The sequence below is a fragment of the Harpia harpyja genome, chromosome Z (genome assembly GCF_026419915.1).
Source record: "Harpia harpyja isolate bHarHar1 chromosome Z, bHarHar1 primary haplotype, whole genome shotgun sequence".
Lineage (NCBI taxonomy): Eukaryota > Metazoa > Chordata > Aves > Accipitriformes > Accipitridae > Harpia > Harpia harpyja.
The window spans coordinates 79,170,961-79,197,344 of NC_068969.1; the positions used below are offsets into that span (position 1 = coordinate 79,170,961).

Consider the following 26,384-nt stretch of genomic DNA (forward strand, 5'->3'; position numbering starts at 1 on the left):
GGCTAAGAGGAAAAAATAAACTTCCTGCTCTTCTAAGTTAGCAAATACAGTCTTTTTTTTCTTTTCATTCTTACAGAAAGAAAGGTTTATTCTGTAAAAGCAAGAGGTGACACCCAGCTGATGTTGCATAACTACTACTAAAGTGAAAGGTCTTATCCAACAACTCTGTTTTCAACAAAAATGTTAAAATTTGTCCTGGGTGTCAGAGGTACAGGCCAAGCCAACACCAAAAATATTTACATTGAATATCAGGAAAAATGTGGCCCCTTTAAAGAACTTGGGTTTTGTTGACTGGGAATTGCATTATTATTCTAACATCTCAGAGACTGCTTTGCTAGAAAACAGATCACAGACCGCTACGTGATTGTTTATCATTTTCTTGACAGATACTATACAACTGATGATGTCTGACAGTGGGATGTTGTATAATAGTCATCAGTTTAGGTAATTGCCAAAGAAGGTGGATTTTGTAATTGACAGAGCCTGCAGAAACTAATTCAACAGGTTGGCGGAAAATTATATAAAAATAATAAAGCAGCCACCTAAAATGGCATTTGATGTAAGACTTTGAAGATAGTTAGCACTGTTGAATGGTAAGATAACAACACTAAATCATGGTTTGCCATTACAGAGGTTTTTGGTGACAGCAATTTGAAAATGGGAATATGTTGTTATACTGAGGGCTGGAATTTCGTGATTTGCAGTACTATGAAAAAATGGGCAAAGCTGCACCCAAGAAAAAACAAGCTATTTGGAGTCACAGGAGCTGTCACATGCTTATATGTGTATGATGGAAATTAATGGTTGGAAACTATGGGAGTGTCACGTAGACTGACCAAAAGAATAGCTGATACCTTTGCTTTCAGAAGGAAGAGGGAGAAGAGACATGAAGAGACATGCTATAGCGCATGGGAGAGCCCAAATTCAGCAACACCCACATCAACGTAGGCCAGGATATCACCTGCTGTAAGAAAAAACAAACATACCACCTCCTGAAAATCCCCGCAACTGAATGAGATACTTAAAGATCAAATGAAAAGTGTTAGAAAGCTTAATTGTTGACTAACTATACGTATTTGAAAGTGCATGTTATAAAATCTTTAAGTAGTAATATGCTTTGGAAAAAACAGATATGATACTGGGAGCTGAAGCATTAAGAAAATTAGGATATCTCATGGAGGTAGTGGTTGAACTATTGCTTAGAAAAGCTTGTGTTCTTCCAGAGCTTTGGGACCTGCAAAATTTGTGATCACTGGTGTTTGACAACATGCAGCCCCCCTCTGGGACTTCATAGTATCGGGATGGGTGGTGAGAGCTGGGTCCCTCTGCATATGGTGGCCTCCAACATGCCACACAGCAACCATGGGCCAGGTGGCTCCCCCACGCCTGGAAGGAGCAACTGGAGAGCAGGGCTTTTCCCTGCCTCTTGCCTCCCCTCTGCAGGGCACGTGCCTGCAGGCCGCACCACATCGTGGCTGCTCAACCTCCCATGGATCCTCATGACTGCCTCAGAAGCTGCCCTAGTCTGACAAGGCTGCCCCAAGACCAGCCATGCAAGACCAGCTGTGCAACACTGCCTAGCTGCTCAGCTGCAGTTTCTATGGGACATTTCCTCCTTCAGTCTCCATTTCATTCTTTGTATGTGCCACAGAACATGTGGTACTGCTGTGAAAGGGGAATCACCCTGGTCATTAGCCCTCTCCTTGCAGTCCCACTAGCACATTTGCGGCTTTTACTCCCCGCTGAGACTCATGGCACATGTGCTCTGCTTATTTATGGGAAATCTAAGTTTGCTGGAGAGCAGAGAGAGACTGTTTGGCACTGAAGTGTGTTGTTTTATCAAGAGGGAGCATTAAATTCTGTTCCAAATAAAGTTTCAGAAAATGAACTTTAAAGATGAGTGTAGCATGACTACATGATGAACAGTGTAACATGTCTGCATATTTAATTTTGGTTCTTAAGATGTATTAATCAGCAGTTTAATGAAATTACTGACAGAATGGGTCTGATGTGAAAACAAATCCAATAAATAATTACACTTCCAGTTTCTATTGCCAGCAAAGTCCTTTGTTTTGAAAGTCGCATCACAAGCAGCCAACCTCTCCCTCTCACTCCCCCAAAATAAAATATCAAGCTGGGATAAAACTGAGTTACAACTAGATTGGCAGGATTCCAGACACCGCACAAAACCCCGCCAATTCAGCTAAATCCCATGACTGAGTCATCAAATTTGGACTATATAGGCCAAAGATTAAATAAAACAAAACATATCTCTTGGGCTTTCTAGGAGGTGGTAGAAATCACTCACAGAGGGAACAATTTTGCCAAAGTAGATTTGGCTTTTATGTTTTGCAAACAAGCCCACACATGCCACTTCAGTGGAGCTGGCTCTGTCCTGAAGGCACCTAAAATTCAAATTCTTTATTTACTGTACAAACAACAGTGACCCAAGTGACTTTCAACCCTGCATGTATCCAGCACAAGCTTACTTCCCACACCTAGCATTCCTCCCCAAAATGTCCCTTTAGTAAGGTACAGCCTTTGCTAAACAATGTTTCTGCCGGTCCAAAATCTTTTTGCATTGGTGCATCTGCACATTTGTTCTGGTTTCAGCTGGGATAGAGTTAATTTTCTTCCTAGTAGCTGGTATAGTGTTATGTTTTGGATTTAGTATGAGAATAACATTGGTAACACACTGATGTTTTTAGTTGTTGCTAAGTCAAGGATTTTTCAGCTTCTCATGCCCAGCCAGCAAGAAGGCTGGAGGGGCACAAGAAGTTGGGAGGGGACACAGCCAGGACAGCTGACCCAAACTGGCCAACGGGGTATTCCATACCATGTGACATCATGCCCAGTATACAAACTGGGGGGAGATGGCCGGGGGGATCACTGCTCAGGAACTAGCTGACCATCGGTCAGTGAGTGGTGAGCAACTGCATTGTGCATCACTTGTTTTGTATATTCCAATACTTTTAGTATTATTATCATCATTTTAGTATTGTTATTACTATCATTATTAGTTTCTTCATTTCTGTACTATTAAACTGTTCTTATCTCAAGCCACGAGTTTTACTTTTTTTTTTCCCCGGTTCTCTCCCCATCCCACTGGGTAGGGGGGGAAGTGACCGAGTGGCTGCATGGTGCTTAGTCACCGGCTGGGGTTAAACCACGACAACATTGTACATTGGTACAACACAACAAACAGCCTGTATGCAGAGGATAGGGTTTGAAGAAGTAAATTTCCATGCAAACCATGAAGCATCAATGCTCACGCTAGCAAAGGCCATGCAAATCTCTTATGCACATGTTGGGCAGCTACAAGTAATGACAGGCCCAGTGTTTTATGCCTGAATACCAGTGTTGAAGTGCTTGACCCTACAAGTTCTTGCTGTGCATGAGTAAATCAGGATGTTCCCTTAAAGGACAGAAAGAAGGCATTTGTCCAAAAAAGTAGATTTGCAATTTGCCCTTTTTTTTGCCAGGAGGGGTTTGCAGTCTTTCACTTGAGCTTAGACACAGAAAATCTCAGCATGCAACCAGCCATTTCCCTAAATAATGTGAAATTGACACTTAACATGGTATTGTCTCCATTCACTATTCTTCCAAGAAGGTCTGACAATAAACTAATTGCTGAAAAAAAATCATACTGTCATAGGCTGGCATGCTTGATATCTGCCCAGTAGATGCATAACAATCCGCAACACTGCTCTTAAATAGTTGTGTAACACCATGCTGATTTCCAGGCCCGTTCTTCCTAAAGAAATGCCAAAACTGTGTGCATTATAAAAGGTAAGAAAACTTCAAGAAAGAGGTACAGCTTTCATCTCAAAACATCCTGCAGTAGATCTGAACAAGTTCTTTCAGATTTTAGGTTGTTCTTTTCTTGTGTTATGCCAGCAAGATGACTAGAACCACCTTCAGGCCAGCCAAGGGTTGGCAATCATTTGCTCTGCATGTTCAAGGAGAGCAGACAAGTTGTATGCTGCAGGGGCCCCTGGGTAGGTGAAGAGTACCACAAGGCATCACTTCCCTTTCTTGCCTCCCTGTTGCCCCACAGGCACACTCTGCAGAGGCAGACTCCTTTCTCCTTGTGCAAGCAAAGAGATGTTCTTAACCCTGAGCATTTGTGGCTCAGACTCATTATACAGCCCATATTAAGAAAAGCTTCTGTTTCAAACCTGAACCAGATCTTGTGTGCAAAAAGTTGTCTGTTGGTTTTGTGAAGGGTATCACCTTTCTCTTACTTTGTTGAAAGCTTGCCCTTGTAGCATCAGCTCCAATATCACCACTGTCAAAAAGTTGGTAAAGGCACTCTCCTTTCTCCCAGTGTGGTGTAGTCCTGGCTTGAACCTTAGTTCCAGTAATAGCATTGATTAGTCCCACTTTCACCTCCTCAGAGTTTTTACAAGTTTAGCTAAAATGATGGATCTAAGGTCCAATATCAAGCTTAAAGCTGTTCACTCACCTGAAGAAACATTGCATAGTCAATGTCATACCTGTTGATGATTGATGTCATACCTTTTCCTTACAAATTGGACTTCCACTTGTAGAATTGATCATGGATGTATGTGATAAAGACTGCATAAGGTGCAAGAATGTCCTTAGTTTTGCTTCCCTTGCTAGTGCTGAAAAATACAGATCTTGAGTACCAAGTTTAAAAGGGAACCAACCTGTATTTTATACCATAATTATAATGGTTGGTTTAATTTTAACTGCGTGTACATGTTAAATCTTCTCTGACCTGGGGCACGCTGCATACCATTTACTATTATATACAAAGAAATCATAAAAGGGCTACTCTTTTCCAGCGATTACAGAAATCAGTGAAGGTCTTTATTCATTCTTAGCATTAAAATAGAGCTAAATGGAATATAATTTGTCACACACTAAATATTTTAAAATATTATTTGTAATTATATGTAATTTCATGTCTCTTAAACACAGATAAAGCAAGCTGTCACAAGTCAGTAACAGTCAATGAGACAGTCCAAATTTGTCTGAAAGCCAGGGAAAAACAAGTTTAAGCAGCACCTTTCCAGTTCTTTTGACATCAAGCACTGATCACTGGAGATTGCATTCAAGGTGGCACTGTGCATTTGGTATTTGGATGGAGACTTTCAGATTGTGCAGAACTGATGCTGGTGGTCCAGCTGGAGAGAGCTGCAAAAGTCAACATCTTTTACATCTGACATAGAGCAGAGGTTCTCAGCATAAAGGATCTCATATCTGGAAAAAACCCCAGAACAAGTAATTGCATCTGTCTTCTCAAATTGTTCTTAATGTGATGAACACGTTACAGTGACCCTTAGAATGTCGAATGGGTGATGCATTTGAGCTTTTTGAATATTTAAGCCACCTTCCAAATCATATCTCATTTGTTTATTCCTATCTTAGCCTGGGCATTAAACTGCATCATAATCAAGATGGATTTAAAAAAACCCAACAAACTCATATGGTTAATTCCAGATCCCATTATTATATTTTCTCTTAAATCACAACTGTAGAAATAATTCTTTGCTGCTTCTCTTGAACTGCTATGTTGGTCTGTTTTGTTTGTCTGCTTTTTAAAAAAGCTACTGCAGTACACCAAAAAGATTGTTGCACTTCATCTGTGATCAGAATTATCCTACAGAAGACAAGTCTGTAAGCTTAGGAAATTTGGCTAGGTTTTGGGATGAAGTTCTGTAAAAAGCTCTTAATGAATGCAGGAAGATTACACATACTTGAATTATTTAGTCTGTGATAGAGTCTTCCACTAAAAAAAAACCTGGGTATCTTGTCTTCTGAAAGCTTCTCAAAACATCCATTTTTTTTGTTTCCAGCTTTTCTTTTATGTTCTGATTCCAGATTCTTTTATTAGTTTGAAAGGTCTGGGTTTTTTCAGTTGATGGGACTAATTTTGTGGTGCTGCTTTAAACCACTCTTTCGATCTCACTCTAAAATTCAGTATAGCATGACTCAGTGCTATGACCACTACCAAATACAAATCCCAATATGTCATCTATTTTTTTAAAGATTTTTGTTTCTATTGCAACCACTGAAATTTTTGAAACTCTGCTGATAGGTGGGGTCTCTGGTCTATTGACCAAGGTGTATTTTAGTCCATGGTATAAACACTTTCAGTGCACGTGTGCAGGACTCTTTAACTAAACCATGCTAACCGGTACTATGCACCCAAGGACCTAGCAATGTAAAAGGGAAATGACTCCATGACTTTCCTTTTGTTGGAAATGTCAAGGGGTTAACATTGACTTCAGTCCTCAAATGTTTTTGTTATCTTTTTCTCTTTCATTCTACCTTCCCTGCACACCAGCTCTGTGCACAGTTAATCAGCAGATTATGATGTTTATTTCATAAATTCTCACCATTTCACATCTTGCTATTTGAGGACAATTTTTACCTTATATTTATTTCCCTGAAACATTCCATGAGGGTAGAGGAGATTACTTGAAAACTAGATTACTGCAGAGATGAAGACAAATAGCTTGTAATTCATCTAGTGCAAGGAATAGGAGAAAGCTGACTATAAGGATAGACAAAAGGAAGAAAAATGTAATTACTACGTGATGGTATAGCAACAAAATAATTTAATTTGTGAGAGGAATACAGTCAGTAGGAGACATTTCCCTCCAGCTCTGCCTGGACAATGGCCTAATCAGAAATAAATTGTGTAAGAAACCTGAGTTGTAGCTAATACCAAGTTTGACCTCTATCCCTGAGGCACTCCTAAGTGTTGCAAGTCACAGGGCGCACAGGATTTCAAGCTGAGGCTCCAAGCAACGCAATATGTGAAACTGCTGTGAAATAGGCAAGGATGTTGGAACTCATCCACCAAACCAACAATTGTTCCTAAGGCTGCTGACTTGCCTGCTTGCAGGTGTTCTTATAAATGAGGCTGGTACGCCACAGTTTATAGCAAAATAAGCACTCCCACTGACTTCAGGGCAGCTCACTGGGGTTACATTGCAGCACTTATATACAAGGAGCTTCAGAGGAGCAAATTATCACGTCTGAAAGAGAAAGTCATCTGAAAGAGAAGGTCATGTTGCTCCATCCTGCTGTTTTTTGGAAAGTGCAATTAACCTGTAAGTAAAAATAAGCATCTGGGTATAATATATGCAGATTTTGAAGTGGATTTCAGTAATGATATCCCATACAGTATTCTTTTCTGTCATGTCACTAGATGTTAGGCTGTGGTGGTTCTACTCTGATATGGACTTCTCAAGCCTAGATAAAGAGGAGGAAGATTTGTACCTTCATTGATGGAGACTGTCCTTTAAAGAGGCTGGCATGCTATGACAACAACATTTACAATTGCTATATGTCTAATTAGCAATTTAAACATTATATTAGAAAAACATGTTATTTAGTGTTCTGCAAACATGGCCAAAAAAGCTTTTGTCTTTTAAAGGTATGCTCAATTTATATTTTCCTATCACTGTGTTCATTAGCAGAAAGTGGAATCAAAAAAGCAGTCAGCTTTAGCCTCCTTAACAAGGGTGTTTACAATGCTCATTGTAACTATGCAGAACACAGGTAAAGCCCCCAGATTTCTCATCTTACGTATTAAACATAAAAAAACCCCCTCAAAAACTCTCAAAGCTTTTCAAATCTATCTTTTGTTACAAAATGTAAATTTGCATTACAACTGATCATGACCTATAGTAATGGTATTAAGACTGCTTCAAAAGGCATGTGTTAGCAAGCAGAATTTAACCCACTGCAAGTGAAACAGAAATATCAGATGGTCTTTGAGGCTTAATGGTAAGCCAATGCTTATGGTTGAAGGTAAAGCACACCTTTTGCATCTTTTACAGCTAAAGCCCTAAGTCTGGTTAGATGTTGGTATGACAGCAAATTGCAGTAGTTACACAATGATAGTGGTCTGCATGCCATTTTAGCTTACAGTTTTGACTCTAGTGAGGACTCTGTACCATTGTGTATATGTTCACCTTTTATTTCCCAATATACGGAGTAGAGATGAGAAACATTCCTAACTGCAGGCACTTCTAAGATATACTCACCACTGAGAATTTAAAGTAGCTTCTGAATATTAAGTTTAAATAGCCTCTTTAATGTGGGCTGCTGGAAACTTGTTACTGTAGTTAATTTAAAAGAAGCCTGTTTGATTTTGCTCAATATATTCCTGAAGAGTGTGTTACTCAGGTAATATAAAGTTTCTGCTCCTCAGGCACTGTGATTTATATGCAATATGTTTGCTTATTACTACAAACAAGTAAATGATGTAACATATTTGAATGATAAAGACTATATCAGTGTTTAATTTAACTCTATGCTGTCATCTTTTTCACCCTTTTTCACTTGTTACACATTGCAAAGTGTTGAAATAATTTTGATATTTCAAATGTCACCTGTTCCCAGCTGCTATTAGCATTTAAAAGCTTAACATCAATTTTCATTCAAATGTGCCGCCTCTGTAGTCATGGTAACCTCCTCGTCAGTTTTATCTTCCAGTTTAGAAGGTACTGCTGTGGTACTTAAAGATGTTGCCATTCAGGATTTTTCATTTGGCTCCCTCCTCCTTCCCTCTCCTGCACAAAAGATGCTTCTGCGCTTGCTTTTACCAAGTCAAAGATTTACAACAGCAAGAGCACAGCCAAAACAGAAATACTGTAAAAAAAAAAAAAAGTTCTACTTCATGGAGCTTTCTGTAAACAGGAAATGGTGAAGAGTGGCTTATGATTTCAGAGGGCTCATCACACATGGTGCAGTAAACTACATATAAGCTATTAAAAACTACATATTCAGTGTATGCAAAAATGAAAGCCTAGTCATATATACAAATGTTTAGATACAGAATCCAAGTACTTAGCAGATGTCTCTTCCCTCCTCACTTAAGAAGAGAAACATTGAACCAGATGTAAGCCAAAGACTGTTTCATTCAAATAATCTAATTATTCTGTATTTAGCCAGGATATGCTCTGATGTTTAATTTTGTGAGAAAAATATGGAATTTATTTTATTGTCAGTTATCCTCCTTATATAATTTAACTGTGCTCTTTTGTTTCTGTCATCATTATTATGCAGCTTTTATGTGTGAACAGGTCAGCTGATTCAAAATGCTTAAGTTATTGGTAGTGGTACCCATCTGTGAGACACGTCATTCTTGTTCAAGATTTTATTGTCCTTAGCTTGCAATACGTATTTATTGGTGGGAGAAAAATCATTACAAGTACAGAGAAACAGATGAGTATTACAATTCAGATACACAGACTTTTGGTTAGTAGGTAACGTAAAACTCACTTGCTTCCAGTTTTATTTTAGAAATTGATAGAAGTTGGGGTACTACACACATATCCCAGCATGTCTCTGGCCACCTGCAAAGCTGTGAAAACATATTTTAGGTATCTTTTTCAAGTGGCCACTTCTCACAGACTGCAAGGCAATAATACAGCAGCCGCAAGAAGTCATATAAGCATGCTTACCTTTTATAGCTGTCATCACTGTATAGCAGGCACAGGTTGAATATTTGAGATATAGCCGCTTCATCTGTGTCTTGCATATGTGGATAAAGACAGTAAATCTTCATTTTAACTAATTCTTATCTATGCGGTGGCGGCTCTAGAAGGATGGTTAACACAATCTCCATGTGTCTGTTTGCATCAGCCTGAACAATGCAAGGCTGGATAATCAACAGGCACCATTTATCAGCTGTCAGCCACTGATGAGAACCTCCCAATATGTAATGTGAAATAAATGTAAACCACCTGTGCAAACTCTGACTTTGAAGGGCACTTTGTATGTGTGAGTCAGCCACAGTTCTCACTGCAAATTGTTGAAATTTTGGAAATATCTTCTGAACCTTTTGAATCTCTTGCATGTCCACATAGTCTCTATGATGCCGGTTGTGTTTCGGTGCATCTGGTTTTGCCATCTTATAACTCTTTAGAACTCACGGGTTTCCAATCAATGCCAAGGCAACCCAAATGGAACAGGTGCTGCAAAATGCCAGTGTGGAGACACAAATAGCCTGTGCACCCCAGGCCTACTCAGACAATCCTTATTTTTCATGGGATATCCTAATAATAACTTTGAAGATACTTACAATGCCCATGTTTTATTGCTTAATAAAACTCTTAATTTTTGTATTCTTCAGGAAGCACGGAGTAACGCTTATTTTCCATTTTCCATGTGATAGAATCAGAGTTCAAAATGAAGAAGGTAGGAGTTGTAAAAATGAAAGTTGTTCTTTTGCCCAAAGAGACTGAGAGTTCACTGTTTACGGTAAACTTTTTTCAGAATGTGAAAAGGATATCACTGAAAGCAGTATAGTGCTAGTGAGCTGTTTACCAAACTCTTCTCAGATCTTAACCACTGTCCCACCCAACCCATCTGAATCTCCCTGCTCTCGCCCGGGCTCTGCATTTTTCAAGGATTTCCGCATGGAGGTTTTTCCCAGCTGCCCTGACCCGATGAGGGTCTTCCTGGGGTGTTGGCCCACCTACACTAGGTGACTTTGGTTTATCCATGGATTGCCATGTGGGTTTTTCTAACCATGGCATAGAGCAGTAGTACAAGTGGTATTTCAAAAGAGCAGCTCTTTATACTCCAGTGGATCTACCGCATGTGGCACCAGGAATTAGCTATGATAGAGCTGCATCGTAACAGTTCCATCGTATTTGAATCTTGATGCAATTACTTAACGAAGCACACTTTATTGGGGAAATACCTGTATTGAAAGATGGAGACCAGAATAGAAAGGGACAGCTCTGGCTACGAATTCACCCTATTTTCTCGGGTGTTCAGTGTGTCTTTATTGTTCTCCACGACAACTCTGAAGCGCAGTTTGAGGAAATTTCTGTTCATGAGTGAATAAATGACGGTTAATAACTTTACAGTGGACATGTCGTCTTCCTTAAAATCAAAACCAAAATACAACGTCCTCTTCCTTCATTTCCTGATTTCCCTTTTGAAAACATTTGGAATAAAGGATATTTTGACCAGGATACCTCTCCTTTTTAAAATGACCCCACTCCTCGAGGCTTATTATCTTTGCCAGAAGCGCCGAATTTTACCTCAGTTAATCTGCACCAGCTAACCCGAGATAATGGGGAACAAACAAACAAATAAACAAGCAAGCAAACAAAAAAACCCTCACCACCCTCGTTTCGCCGCTGGTTAAACTACCTGTGCGAGCGCGGAGGGAGGCAGGGAGGGAGGTGCTGCGCCGTGCGCCGTGACACCCCCGGCGGCCCCGGGCGGAGGCGGGCCGCCGCCTGCCCCGCCTGCGCGGGGCGGTGCGGATCCCGCGGCCGCCGCCCGCCGCAGACAGCGCGGCGAGGGGCTGTGGCGGTGGCTGCCGGTGGCCGTGCCCGTGGCCGTGCCCCTGCCGACCGCCCGCGGGCCGGCGCGCAGCGCAGCGCACCTCTGGGTGAGCGTCGCCGGTTTGCGCGGGCGGGGTCGGGCTGCGGCGGTGCGGGGTCTCACCTCCCCGAATACCCGCCGTGGGTGGTACCCGGCTGCTGAGGGGTGCCCTGTGCGCCGAGCCAGCCGATGAGTGCCTCCGCGGCTTTCCGCGGTTGGGGCTGGGGGACTCTGCAGGGCTGGAGCCGCTCCCCTTTCGGAGAGGAAAAAAGTTTGTGCGGCGCGGAGGGGTGCGGAGCAGAGCCCTGCGAACTCGGGATGGGTTTTAGGCGAGGCTCTGCGGCATTTCCGCGGGGGGACGGGGAAGATGGGGCGGCGGGGCATCGGGGGGCTGCGCTCCCCCGGGGGACGGGGATGGGGACGGGGATGGAGGCGGTGTCGGGAGCGGTCCGGCTGGGCGCAGCCGTATGAGTTTCGGGGCAGAGGACACCCCTGGCACTTTTCCATTTCCCGTTCGGGTGATTTATAACGGTGTGGGGTCATCGGCCCATCCGCCGTAAATTGCGCGCGGTAGCGGTAGTGCCGGTCCGATATCTTTCCCGCTTAATGTTTTTATGGCAGTCCGGTGAGCAGTAACTCTAAGGTGGAAAATAAAACATCTCTGCTGTGGTGCTGCATCTTGCAGATGGACTATGTCTCTATGACATCTTCTTAGTGTGGAAGCTGTTCGTAACAATCAGGAGAAACTGCACGTGACTTAATAACTTTTATGTAAATAACTGCAAGCAATAGCAGTTGTAATTCTGTATTGAGAATACAAAATCAATATTCTGCTGATTAATAGATTGTTCAGTGTTCAGCTGTTGCTACAAATGACTTGAATAAGTGGTGTAACAAAGTATTTTTTGACTGTAAGAGTAAGGACTAATAATTTTATTTAGAAAGTATTTTATATTTTGTGTCATATAAAATGCAACTTACTATGCATAATGCATATGTAACTAATTTCTACATTACATTTATTCTTCGGATCCAGTAACCAAAGCACCTTTTATTATATAGTGGGTTTTTTCCTGTTTCCAAGTGCTGTTGGTCTAATATGCTCAGCTCAGGCATACATGAATAGTCCTTCTCACGTAGTTCAATTTTCCACCGTTTCATTTGCTTCAGGATCAACTCTTGTGTAAATTTAAACTATTTTCTTAAGGATCTGTAAGAGGAGCACTTTTAAAAGATACTTACCACATAGGTATTCTTAGTAACTTCCTGTGTTTCCCACAAATCAAAACAAAACCAGAGGTGAATGAAAATTTTGTCTTGGCTAGTCCAAGCTAGCGTCCTAGGTCTGATCAGAAGCAAGCTGAGTTCTCTGTGTAAACTTGAGCCAATTTTGCATAGGGATTAAAGAAATCGTGGATGTGTTAGATCTTCGTTTTGATCCTGTTCCAATGGTGTAGTGTTTTACCTGCATTTCCATGACTGTCGCTGCATGCATGCATAACATTTCAATTAACACCGCCTCAGCTGCCTAAAGGTCTGATGAGATGCTTGTTAGCACTTTGATTGCTTTTTCATACATTATTGCCCCTGTATTTGGGATTGGGATGTTACATGATCATGGTGGAAAGTAATTACAGAAGGTAATCATCTTCGGTGTATCCATTAAAATAGTCATTTCTGCATTTTTACGTAACATTTGCGCACAGTTTTTACTTTCCACTAGGATTTTTTGTCAGCAACTGAGGAGAGCAATGGCTCAGAAGCATATGAGAGGCATAAAATGATCTGAGTATTGATAGACTGTTATCTGCAGGGTTACTGCTGAAACAAACATATCGTTGCTGTGTCTGATGGGATGTGACAGGGTTTTATGTTACAGTTGGTAATGTTCTGCTTTAAATTCTAAATTTAACCCAGTCTGTAAAATGCTTTTTAGAAGCTTTTAATCACATACTGTTTCACTAATATTAGTAATACCTGTTTGTCCTTTTAAGATGCGTGAAGAAAATACTTCCTATGAAGAGTAAAAGTACTTGATTCTGGGAAGACTCTTAAAGCACTTCTAACTTGAAAGCTGGAGAAAAGTATGAAGGAACAGTCCATCTGACTCCCTCAGCATCTCACACAGAACACAAAATGGCTCTTCAGAAAAAAACTGTTGCTGGTGTCTTGGAGGAGTTGTGTTTGGAGGAACTGCTGTTTGGTTGCAGATGGCACCAGAATGTTAGGAAAAAACTGAGACCGATACGAATTATAGTTCTTCTTGTCACTGTAGTGGCCATTAGTACTTTCTCACTTTCAATTAGTGCCTTTTTCAAGATGGAACCACATAGCATGGCGTTGGCCAGCAGCCTAGATAGCCAAAAGCTGGTGCATGGACACCAAAGAACTCTGTTGGATTTCACGGAACAGAATGAAGATGGCACTCCAGACCCACACACTTCTATGAGATACGAAGCTGAGCATGACAATGCAACAGATGATCATGCCAAGGGAGAGTACCCCGAGGACCTTTTCTCTCTTGAGGAGAGAAGAAAGGGAGCAGTGATCCTCCATGTAATTGGAATGATTTACATGTTTATAGCCTTAGCCATAGTCTGTGATGAGTTCTTTGTACCTTCCTTGACTGTCATCACTGAAAAACTGACCATATCTGATGATGTGGCAGGTGCAACCTTCATGGCTGCTGGTGGGTCAGCCCCAGAACTCTTCACTTCTTTAATAGGAGTGTTTATATCCCACAGCAATGTCGGCATTGGTACAATAGTGGGATCTGCCGTGTTCAATATCCTGTTTGTTATTGGAATGTGTGCTTTATTTTCTAGAGAGATCTTGAACCTTACTTGGTGGCCACTCTTTCGAGATGTGTCCTTTTACATCATTGACTTGATCTTGCTAATCATCTTTTTTCTGGATAACTTGATCATGTGGTGGGAAAGCTTAACGCTCCTGACAGCATATTTTTTCTATGTGACTTTCATGAAGTTCAATGTTCAAGTAGAAGAATGGGTGAAGAAATTTTTAAACAGAAACAAGATTGAGAAGGTAACAGCAGCAGACGCTGAAGGAAAGGTTGGTCAATTTTTAATTGGCATATATGTAATAATGTCCTTGTAAGTGCTGAGCCCTTCTATATCATAAGGATTCTAATATAGTACAGTAAGCAATAAAAAAAAGTTCCATGTTCTGCTAAAAGGTCTTTTTGTTTAATCAGTCCAATAGGATTGAAAAAATAAAACATGAGGTAGCCTTCTAGTAAATCAATAGCTTTTAACTCCAGAATGTTCCTAGTCACACAGAAAGCAAGAAAAAATGCCAGCAAAAAGATATAATCCTTTACTCAGCATTTTGGCACATTCATGAGGTCTGAGATATAGCTACTATTTTTTCCCTAAGCTTTTGGATTAAGCTGTAACAATATCTGGGGAGGATCTTGTGACAAAAGTTGGCTTTTTAAAGACTTTTAATGCACTTTCTTCCTCAAAAAAGTAAATCACTCGGAACAGTATACAAAGGTATTTTTAAACACGTTTTTCATCTACTGTTGCTGATACATGGTATTAACTTCCAGCTGTAATTAGTGGCAATTACATGAGAAAAATCTCTGGAAAAACATTGACAACAATGGCAAAACGCAGAGGTCCTCTGTTTAAGCAGGATGGTTTCCCATTCATGGTATTTGAAAGTAAGCAAACTGATTTTTGGCCTAATACCTGGCCACAAGTAGTGAAGAGAATTTAAGCATGGAGGGCTTGGTGGGTCTTCAGCAATTACTATCATCTTTTAAACAGCTCTCTTCTTAAAGCAGGCTATGTTTAAGGATTTGTGAAACTGAACCCATAAATACTTGTGTATGTAGCAATATGTTAACTGGATGTTTAATGCTGAAATTGAAATGTCTGCTTTTATATGACAATAGGGTTATTCATCAGGTAAGTTTTTATTATCCAGTAATTATTCAGAGTATCAGGGAACTATTCACTGTTTTGTTTCTTTTGTTTAACAGCCCGGTATGAGTGGTTCAGAAGAGACACAATCCACTGATAAAAGTGTACAGGCATATAAACAGGAGGATAGAGAGACAGAGCACATATAACTGTAGAGAGGGCCTACCTGCCTGTGACTCACAGAAAACTGATAATTCTGCCTATATGCCTAACTTTGAAGTGAGAGATTGATATTTTAGCAGTACAGACAGGTGCTTTCAGTTTTAGGACAAGCCACAGAAAAGTCCACCAAAAATGAAACCAGAAAATTCTCAATTTTTAAATTTTCTAACCCATTTTAACACCTATACACTTAGCTTGTAATTTTATATTTTCCTTTTTGTTCTGTTCCTTTCGTAAATCAGCATGCTCATCTTCATCTTTCTCAAAACACATAACTGGGATTTTGTAAGTAAATGAAAAGAAGGGTCAACCCCAACAAAGTATTTGCCCTAATGAATGAAGGGCTTCTTTAACTACAGTAGCTGTTTCTGAACAATGTAATATTTCACAGTGCATTGTAAGTACTTTGACAGTTTGTGCTAAATGTGTGTAATGATAGGAAGAGACTATGGTATATCAAGTAACCGTTTAGTGCACCTTCATCTGTCCATAAACTGGATTTGAAGGAGATGAGAATCTATAACTGGTCTTAAACGATGTCAATATGAAAAGCAACTGCCTTGGGTTGTCCAGGCTCTAGGGTGGTGTAGAGTAGCTGTATACCGTGGTAAGCGCTCAATTATTCTCAACTGGGTAGAAGAATAAATCATTTGCGAGCCATACTGAACATAATAAATGTTTAAAGTACTCTGGAAGGACTTGATTTTAAAAAAATACCTTTAGGAGCATTCATTTATTGTTTGATATATTAATTACTTTTTCTTAGAGTTTATTCACATTATAGGTGCACAGAATTCAGATAGGGATGAAAAAATCAGAAATCTAGCTACTTTTCCTAAAAACACAAGCTTTGCATCATGTGTTTCATGAAGATATTTTTCATGTATTCACTTGAAGTTAATTAAAATGATAAAATAATGTATTCATAAATCATTGAGGGATAGAGGGCAATGAAAGAGATGCTGTAATTTTGTTGCAGTTTAGCTAATACATATTTCCCGCTTCCTGGGGAAAACAGCTTCTGAAGGTATCAGACCATGTATTTCTTCTATGACCCATGCTGTAAGGACAGATTTTTGAATATTCAGCTAACACTTTGAAATTATAGCTCATTATGAATTATTTTACTACTCAGTTGAACAGCATTTAGCAGGATGAATGAACTGATTTTCTGATAGCAAGGATGTCACAGATTATGTTCTTTGGAAGGAATCTCACTGAAGTTATGTGTTCCTTTGTTTACTGTTATTAGATAACTGGTTTCGTTGCTTTTTAAATTAAGAAAAAAAAAAAAAGAGAGAGAAAAGAAAAACTATGACATGTAGTCATAAGCCTGATAGAAATGCCTAGGATTTTCATCTTGAAAGTTATTGCCTGAAGCAAAGGATAAAATGTTTTTGTAGTCTGAGATCCGGTGCCTAGTAGTGAATGCAATGCGCATGGGTGCTTATTTCCTTACCAGTGGGGATTATAAGTATTGCAGAAGTGATAGTCTTGGCTTTTGGTGGCAAGGGATGCTTCCTTTCTACAGTGTTAGCTGTTAGCCTAGATTGCTTCCAGTCATCAAAGGTGTACTATGTCAATGCAAAATAAAAGTGTATATAATCAAAGTAGTATATCAAATGCAGAATTTGCAATCTCAGTTGTTTCTAACGGAAAGTTTTTCTACTCTTTTTTTTCCCCATTAGGGCAGAGAATTCCTAGGCAGCTCCTTGGAATGGGTGGGTTAGAGTGTCTTGAAAGAACTTTATTTCAGGAGTGTATAGAAAATTCTCTTCTTTCCTCTAACCAATACTCCTTCTGCTGATCTGTTGTTGATTCTGCTGTTGCCAAACTGGCAAATGTTCTGCTAATAAAATGTGCCTGCCTTATTTATCTTTAAGACTTCGTGTTGTAATCTGAAAGCAGCTCAGTGAAGTTAGGAGGTCTAAATAAGGCATCATAAAGCTGGATAGTTGAAGGTTCAGGTGGCTTACTAGCAAACAAGTATCAAAGAATAAAAATCTGATCAGATGAAAAAACCTCTTGAGATACTAAAATGTATTTTAATCTTAATTTCAGTGCTTTTATTATCAATCATCTCGAAAGGTTGAAGAAAGTTTTACGTTCTCAAGAACAGTATTTCCCATGAGAAAAAGGTCTTAGATACAAAGTGATTTTTCTGCATAGCTGTCATTTGCTCTAGATGTATTCATTGCTAGAATGCATATGTATCTCTAGATGTCTTTTAGATTCCTCTCCCCTGTTTTTAAGGATTAAAGCACTTTTTTTGTACTAGAAAACCTTGACTATTCGAACTTAACTACTTTTTCTGATCTTATGTTCTTTTGTGTGTCAGTTACTTGTACAAATGTGAATGCAGCAGAGTACTTGATATGAATTTCATTGTGGTCATCCTTCACAAACTTTCAAACAAATACAGTCCGGGTTCTTAAAGGGTACAGGCTGAGAAAATCTGGTATTTTGGCAACAATTTGGTGACACTGAGAACAGACTACAAGCTTTTTGCAATTAGAGTTCCTGGGATGCGTTGGCAAGGTCCTGTTTGAACTGCGGATAGTCTCGTGCCCCGTCTCACCCTCAAGGAAGCCTGATGGCAGTCTGATACTGATGAACCCCAGAGATCACTGTGACAAAGATGGGAAAAAAGGAGGAAAGATGAAAAATCAAGCCAGCATGAAAAGACAGCATAAAACCCAGATGCCTAAGTTCTACAATGTAGGGTGGCATATGGCATATGCAGTCCAAGATGGGTCCCTGACAAGTGCCACCACAGGGTGTGGGCTGCCCTGAATGGGCCCTACAGTAGGTAGTGTGGTCCCACTACCAGATACCTCCAGAAGTCCCTTCCAGCCTAACTTATTCTGTGGTGTGATTTTTATGTTTTATGTAGTTATCCTGCAAAGAACAGATTATTTTAGGGGACTGGGGAGGAAACTTTGGTATTATTTCTACATATTCCTCATTTGACTGAAGATGTTTAAAAACAGAAGCTTGAAATGGAGTATAATGGACAGGAAGAGGAAAATGGAAAAAGCTGATGGACAAAGTTCTTAAAAATAAGATTTTTTTGACCTTCTGTTAAGGTTTCAGTCTTTTCTTCATAGTCTGTACTGGTGAAGGCATGTGAAATTACATTTCAGTTTTTAAGTACTTTTTTCCTCTAATGTAGGATGGAGATCATTGCACAAATACTTGAATCTGATTGCTCAGTAAATAACTCAAAACAGTTCTGTTTGGCAACTAGGAGAACAGAATGTGGGTGGCACAGGAATATTGTGCAATGACATCTGTTTCACTGACAGTACCATTTTAGATAGATAGCTTATGTTATATACAAGACAGTTACAGTTTATCTACATTTACAGAGAACTGCATTTGGAAAATGAGCTATTTTTACCAACAAGATATAGTTTGACATTATTTTATTGCCAATTTTGTTGTCTTAAGAAACTTTAATAGCTTGTGTGTGATATTTTAAGATCTATACTGATCTCAAGTGTTGCCACATTGTATTTTAATGGCAGTATTTGCATCCTAAAGGAAAGGTTGTTAACAGTATTTTTAGGTACCTCTCTACTTGGTGGCTGTATTAACACTGCACATGCACAGTCACTGTTATAATATATGATCTAATATGTGTTTGTTTAAGGAAAAACACAAATCACCTGCATGCATACAGGGAAAATTGGAATCTGCAAAAGGTCTGAGTTTGTTGTTGGTTTGAACTGCTGAACAGTTCTTTTTCAGGGCTTCTTAATGTTGCATCCGCAGACCCAGTAACTGTAACTCTATCTATAGAATAGCCTTTCTTCTCTCCCCACCACCACTAGATATTTTAAAGCAGTGTTTCATAGTTCACAGGGAGATGAGAGTCTTACTCTACAGACATTGCACAGTTGGTCTACTTGTGCAAGCGTGTGTGTGGCTATAGAGCTATGAGTGTCTGGATCTTGCATACCAACGTATGCAAGATGGTTGCATTGTTTTGAGTACATTTTTGGAACGTGAGCATCATCACTGTCCTTGTACCATGTTTTATTTTGATAAAAGCCTGGGTTTGTGTGTTCTATCTGCTTTTATTATCTCAAAAACTTTCAAGTTAACTTCTGTGTTAACCTAATGTTACTCCAATAGCAATAACTGTTAGTTAATTTGCCTCAAGTATTTAGCATTGTTGTTTTAATTTAGGCCTATTACTGACATACCCACAGGCTGATACTTTATACGTGCAACCATTAGTACAGTGAAATTGATACTGTTCTCAGTTTATTTTAGTGCCTCTCAGTAATTTATTGACTACAAAGAAATTATTATAGTGGTTTTCACCACTGGAGTCTCTTGGTTTTGTATGTATGTACCCTGGTAATGAGCAGAAAGTGACAGCATGGAAATGCAGTATAGATTAAATGCTCTTAAATCATGGCCATCCACTAAGGTTCATTAGGCAATGCTTGCTAATTGTGCTGGGAAAATGAAGGCTAAAACTGTGCCACTTTTGGTGAACAACAAGGGGACACCATATCCATCAATATATTTAAAAATAAAAAGCATATGTAATTAAAAAGAAGTCAGATGATACTTAGAGACTGCACAAAACCAGCTGCATTGGCAAATGTTCACCATGCTGTAATTCAGAACTCCAGACATGATTAAATTCATTGTGCTAGAAGCTGTATGAAGAGAGGAATATGCAGTCCCAAAGTCCAGAGACTTTATAAATGTTTTTCCTTCTGTCATATCAGTCTTGGGTACTTTGGTCTGGATCCTCAACAGGATGTGGGAGCTACAGGAGACTGTAGGTGGAATTTAAATCCCCAAATCGGTATACCAGACCTCAATATGTCTGCCTGCGTGGGGGTACTTGAAGGACTTGAACTCTGAAGGAGCTTCACTTTCAAACAGAGATCTTCAGGGGCCATAGTTTTGCTTTAAGGCTTGCTCAGAAATGCCAGACCCAGGTGGAGCAGCATGGTACTGCTTTTCCATCTTCTAACCCTCATTCCTCTACTTTTTTCCCCAAGCTAGTTCTCCAAATTTACCTCCCAGACTAATATTTAACAAAATCGAGTGGCTTTACAAACTTTTCAGATTCTGGTGGTGAGAGTGCTCAAATTTTATGCAATTGTATACAAGTCTCCCACATTCACTGCTCACTTTATGTGGTGTTCCACTCATCATATAAAAGTTTTGGGTGGCAAGGCACAGCTGGCTCCCCTACTTTTCTGGCCTTGTTTTAAAAGGCAATAGTGAGGCCTCCACACCATGTTTTTAAAGGGTGGGTGTCGGTACCTGTCTTTTCTGAAGTGTGGGATGTGGGTGGTAGAAGCTGCCTTAGGGCAGTGCTTGTTGCAGTGTTGAGGGTGCCACAGTACAGTGATGTTTTGGGCACTGCTGACTTTAGGGTGGCTTTGGCCTTTCTGGGTGGTGACACTCCCTAGGCAGCCAGCACTCCACCACCAGGGCCACTTGCCAAAAAATTAGATTTGATGAAGCGCTTCTGCCCTGTTAATGATCTGGGTTTGTGTTCGTTTTATTAGCAGGAGTCAGTTTTCCACTGCCAACTGTAGAGGTGAGAAAACAGCCCCTTTTGGGTCCTTTGTCCTTCTGAAATTGTTTCCAAGAATTCAGGCATTTTGCTTTTGTAACTGTAGAATAAGATTATAACCAGTTTGAATTCGTTACTGCATAATGGATAGTATGTTCATACTGAAGAAAGTCCTATAACAAAAGTGATGTAGAAGTGGAAAAGTATAATGGTCAGGACAGTTCTTAAAAATAAGGTACGTGCCCCCACTTGTCTGGCGTTTGTTGAAAGTCAGGCTTTTTAACCACAGAAATAGAGAACTTCTACGCAGAAAGCTTCTGAAAGGACTGAACCTAAAGTGGACAGTCTGGGTTCCTATTCTCTGTCACTTGTGGTTGGACATTTGTATATTTTATAAAGATGGTGTAAGGCAACGTGAGATTTGGACATTTATGAACATTACCCCTTAGGGACAGACAGCAAACATACAAAACCAGTGAATGCTTTCTGGTAAACAGCAATGAATACAGTACCAGTATTTCAAAATTGAAATAGCTTCCCTCGGTCCTTTTGACCAAAATTCAAAATCTTATTTTAGTCAGCAAAGCAAAGAAATGTGGAGACAAAGGAAGTCTGAAAGCTTACACTTCAAAAGATCTATGTGGGATGAATGCGTGTTAAAACTGTTTTACACATGAGGTATTCAACAGATGGGAGGATGTATTAAAGATGAGTATACGTAAACAGCTGTAATACCTATAAAAATTAAGACATCTCTTGTCTGTTTGGCAACCTTTTTTGCTATTTATAAAATAAACTTTAATGTAAAGAATAAGACTTCTTAATTTCTCCCCAGTCACCTACAATGTTTTGCCTAACCTGCAAACTATGACTAAACTATGACTAGTGTGGTTCTAATTCTGTAGAATAAAGAATAGTGTTTCCTTCACGTTAACCTAGATTAGCCTTATTCAACTGTATTTCAGCCAGCTCTTATTTAAATACCACTTTTTGTTATTTATGTTAATGGATGGTTCCATTAATCTGTGCAGCAGTAAGTGTGCTATTGGCACAAACTAGAGATTCAAATTCTTTCTTGACACTGGCAGCTTTTTTAGAACCTAAAATGTCAAGATAGAGCAAAGTCAGATAATTATAATGAATTTATTATGCACAGGTCAGTTGTTATGCATTGTAAGGTGAGATACAGGTGGTTTAGAGAAAGAAAGGTGACTGTTTTTGTGATTTTAATTCAAAACCCCTCATTAAGTACTTCTCTTGAAAAATCACTATCTTCCTTTATCAGTACAAACAAAATACCTTAGTAATACTTAGCTGTGGATTTCAAAATTCTGGAAATTTGGGCTGTCAATCAGAACTCCTTCTTATAGAATGCTCTTGACTCCTTATTGTTCTGTTTTAACACAGACACACATGTTTTAACTATTATTAATATTCATACCAAAATACCAAGATGGTAATCCGGTCTTCATCACACTAGGTGCTTAGACAACTGTATGAAATTGCAGTTCCTCCCCTCAGTAGCTCATGGTGGGAAAAAATAAATGCCATGCAGAGTACCTGGTAAGAAGAATATGATTCATCATATGTATAATTTTGTGTACATTTATATATGCTTAGTCTTCTATATAGTTAGCATACCATCAGTCTTTTCCTCTTCATTCGAGCTGTCACTGAGTTGCTGATTGTTTATTACAGATGGATGTCCAGGAGGTAATTTGAAGAGACAGTTTATTTCTCTCTATGATCTCTCAATAGATCTTTGCAAGTATCAGTCAAAGATGCATCTAGTAGAAGGCAGCATCTTTGTATAATAGGACCTAAGTCAAAATAATAGTGTTGGTGCTTTGTTTTGCTTTTGGGGAAAACAGGCAGATCAGATGGTTTGAGTTTAGTTTGGTTGTATTGTAAATCTGTGTGTGTGAAATTCTTGCAATTGCATTGTTAAGCACAGGTCAGTGTTGCAGGCAAGATGAAAATTCTAAGTTAGCACAGCCTTAGGGCATACTTTTGGCAAACCAATTACATCTGACAGAAAGTACATTGTAGTACACTACCACATATTTCATTATTTTGCAGGCAATACCTGTAACTTTGAGGAAATACAGTTGCTATTTGCTGTCATTGGTGGTTTGTTGGCTTACGTGCGTTCCTATCTGAAAAGAGGAAATGAAAAAAATGCACTTTTGGAAAACCAGCCATTGCCTTACTGACAGTGGAATTGAGCCTTATTGCTTTGGAGGGCAATGAGAGTCTCAAGTGTTGTTCGTGTTTCTACAGCAGGTGGAGGCTTCAGAGCTCACGTTGCCTCCAAAGCAGTTTTATCTAGTGGTGTAACTACTGCTATGCCTTAGTCAACAGCGGCTCACTTTGGGTAATTTTACTGTCCCTGTCAGATACAATTTCATCAGGGCAGTTCAAAGAATAGTTACTGCTCAGTTACTGTGTTTTGCACTATTCCATTGCTATTCCACTGTCGTCCGTATCATTGAAGTTGTATTCATTTACATGAATAGCCATAAATAGCAATGATCTCAGATGACTTCTTTTAAGGTGAGTATGTGAGAATAGACTTAAAGGTGTGTGTGCAATATTAATGCCACCATGAAGTCCTATACTTAAGGGATGAATAGATTGGTGCAAAATAATTTCTTTTTTGAGGAAGAATAAAGATAGCAGGGAATTTGTACTGCATGCTACACTAACAAATTAATCATAAATTTTCCTCAGGAATTAATCCTGCTTTATCACCTCTTAACTGCTTATTGCTGGGAGTCTAGTCTAAAGTCAGTGGTAATACCACTGACATTTATTGCATAACCAGCTAGTGTAAACTTTTCACCCTCTTACATTGCTGTAAAACAGCTCTAGTGGATATAGAGCACTAAGGAAAAGGCACATCTGCTGTCACAGCCTGTGTTTGGTGACCTTCAGGGCATTGTCTGAGACCTGTCCAGTTATGTAGGCTTTTGCCCAAGGGAAAAGGTTGAAATTTGCAGGGTTTGTAACACTAGAGGAGGGGCACATCTTTTGGGATTAATCTGATGTTAGTTTTGTTGTTTAATTTTTGGTGCAAGCTTTTATCAAATTACTGATTAAAACCCCTTTATTGCTAGCAGGCACAATCACTAAGTTATCACTTAGTTAAAATTTATAGGAATCATATGTTTGAGTGGAAAAATAACCAGATTTTGGAACTCCAGAAATTGCTTTGTCCAGGAGCAGTTAAAAATAGTTCATATTATTAAGTTACTTATATATTTTTAAAGCAGTCATCTGAAGTAATTTGAAAGCATCATGCTGTCTAGCAGCTATTTTTTGTTTCTGTATAATTTTATTGCTATTTAAATATTCCTATTTTTCTGCTTTATTCTTAATAGTATTCATTTGCTACACTTTGTTTTAATTTAAAATGTTTCTGGGTGGAGGCACATCCTGTTTGAAGACTTCATCTTGGCTGCATTTTTAAATGCTGCAGTGATATAAATAGTCATGAAATAGTCTGCAAAGTTTGGATTAATAAGTGGTTATTATTTCCTCTCTCTATTGAAAACCATGAAAAATGGTTAAGTTCTCAAGTTCAGAATGAGTTTTTGACCCATATGTATCTTTGAAGCAGGCACAGCAATGCTAGTTGCTCTCCAGAAGTCACAGACAGAGTACCTGAGTCTCTTGTCACTCAAAACCAATGGCAAAATTCCTCTAAAATTTAGTCAGAGAATGATCACGGATGAAATTTTGGAGTAATATTGCCTTTGTTTCTTGTGTTCAGTTTCTGAGATAAAATTGCTACTTGCTGCCACTCAGAATCCTACTCTACACGTTATAATGAAGTGATTTTGTAAACTTTTAATTGTCTTGTTCTCAGTCTGTACTGGAACCATTTACCGTTTGTGTGTGTGTATAGGCACACGTATATACACATGCACACATGATCGAGAGTCTGAAAGGTGCCATGCAGGCCATATAAAAGGTCCATGGGATGGTAATTTGCATGCTTCCTACATCATTTCACCTGTCCTTTGCCTAGTAAGCCATTTCCATAAGACTTACTCAAATATTTAAAATTTCTGAGCAGCGCATTTCTCTTTTTTTTTTTTTTTTGTCCAGATTAGCTGTTCAGAGAAATATGTCTGTGTTTTCTCCTTAAATTTGGATTCCTTCCAAGCAATAAATCATTCCTGCCTGAGGCTGAGGACATAACATACTGAGCTATTGACATATTTTATTATACCTTAATATATCATATTAGTAATTCCTGCTATCCTGTGCCACTACAAGGATAGAAACAGGAGGACTGCATCACTGGAGAGGGATGATTTCTTGCTTTCCAGTGAGGTAGTCAGGACTTGATTCTATCATGGGAATGGCCAAGGGCACTATTCTTTACTATATGACATTTCATGCAGAGAAAAGGCCACTTCTTATTCAGAGGAAAGGCCAACAGCTGGAATTACAGTAACTAAAATTTGTTATATAAGCAAGAAACTGTGAAGTAAGTTGGGATGTGAATTTAAAGTATTACTTTCTTCACTTTAAGTATCTACACAGAAAGCATAAGTCTTCTTAAGCAAAGGAATAGAAAAGTCAGCAGACCCATTCCCTAATTATTTATAAATATATTAATGTATACATTTGCAAATATATTAGTAATTATTTGCAAATATCAATATTGAAAAATCAGTATTTTAAAATATATTAGTATTGAAATTACTTACTGAGTTATTTGGAATACTTCCCTTGTCCATTGTTTGCTTGCAAGCAGTTCCATAAGGGTATTTAGAATGTAATATGTAATATATAATATATATATATTTAGCATCCAAAAAACATGCAACCTCTTCTTTTGTATTAAGGGCCATGGGAAATAAATGTTGATTTATAATCTCACACGTGGACATGCATAAAGGAATACAGACTCTCACCTTAAAGTAACAGCAATAGGCTCAGTAACAGGCGTGGCCTGAATTGCAAACTCATGCCTTAGTTTTGGATTTAAGGGTTGAGATATGGTTCTCTCTTTCATTTAGTCTTCTTAGAAACCTTTGGCTTTCAAGTCTTGTAGAACGTTTTACAGTGTGCTGTAGGAAGGTTTATTTCTGCTTGTTTGATTGGATTACTGTGTGCAAGAAAAACAATGGTCAGCATATTGATGGCAAAATGGTCTTGAAGCAAGGTAGAAGATGTGGCATTTGAGGGAAACGTGGTAGATACAGCAGTGGTGAGGCTTGGTGGAAACTGGCAAACAAACCAGATACCATATATGAGGCATTTATTTAGTGGCATGCTATTTTTGAAGCATCTTCATATGCATTATCTTGTTAGCAGCCATTTTTGCCAAAGTTTTAAATGTTACTAGATTTCTTGCTTAAGAGTTCTTCCCATCATTAACATTATTGTCC

General features: G+C 39.1%; 1 protein-coding gene across 3 annotated transcripts in view; it reads left to right on the forward strand.

Annotated features, from left to right (window-relative positions):
• Positions 1 to 11,368: 11,368 nt before the first annotated feature.
• SLC24A2 (solute carrier family 24 member 2) overlaps positions 11,369 to 26,384 on the forward strand; it is a 113,394-nt gene continuing 98,378 nt past the window's right edge. The window contains exons 1-2 of one of the 3 annotated variants that reach the window (XM_052777679.1): positions 11,369 to 11,392; positions 13,320 to 14,397. In XM_052777679.1, the coding sequence (XP_052633639.1) occupies positions 13,462 to 14,397 (936 nt within the window). In that variant the 5' untranslated portion in view covers positions 11,369 to 11,392; positions 13,320 to 13,461. The remainder of the gene's footprint in view (positions 11,393 to 13,319; positions 14,398 to 26,384) is intronic. The other 2 variants (XM_052777678.1, XM_052777680.1) reach the window with 2 other exon arrangements.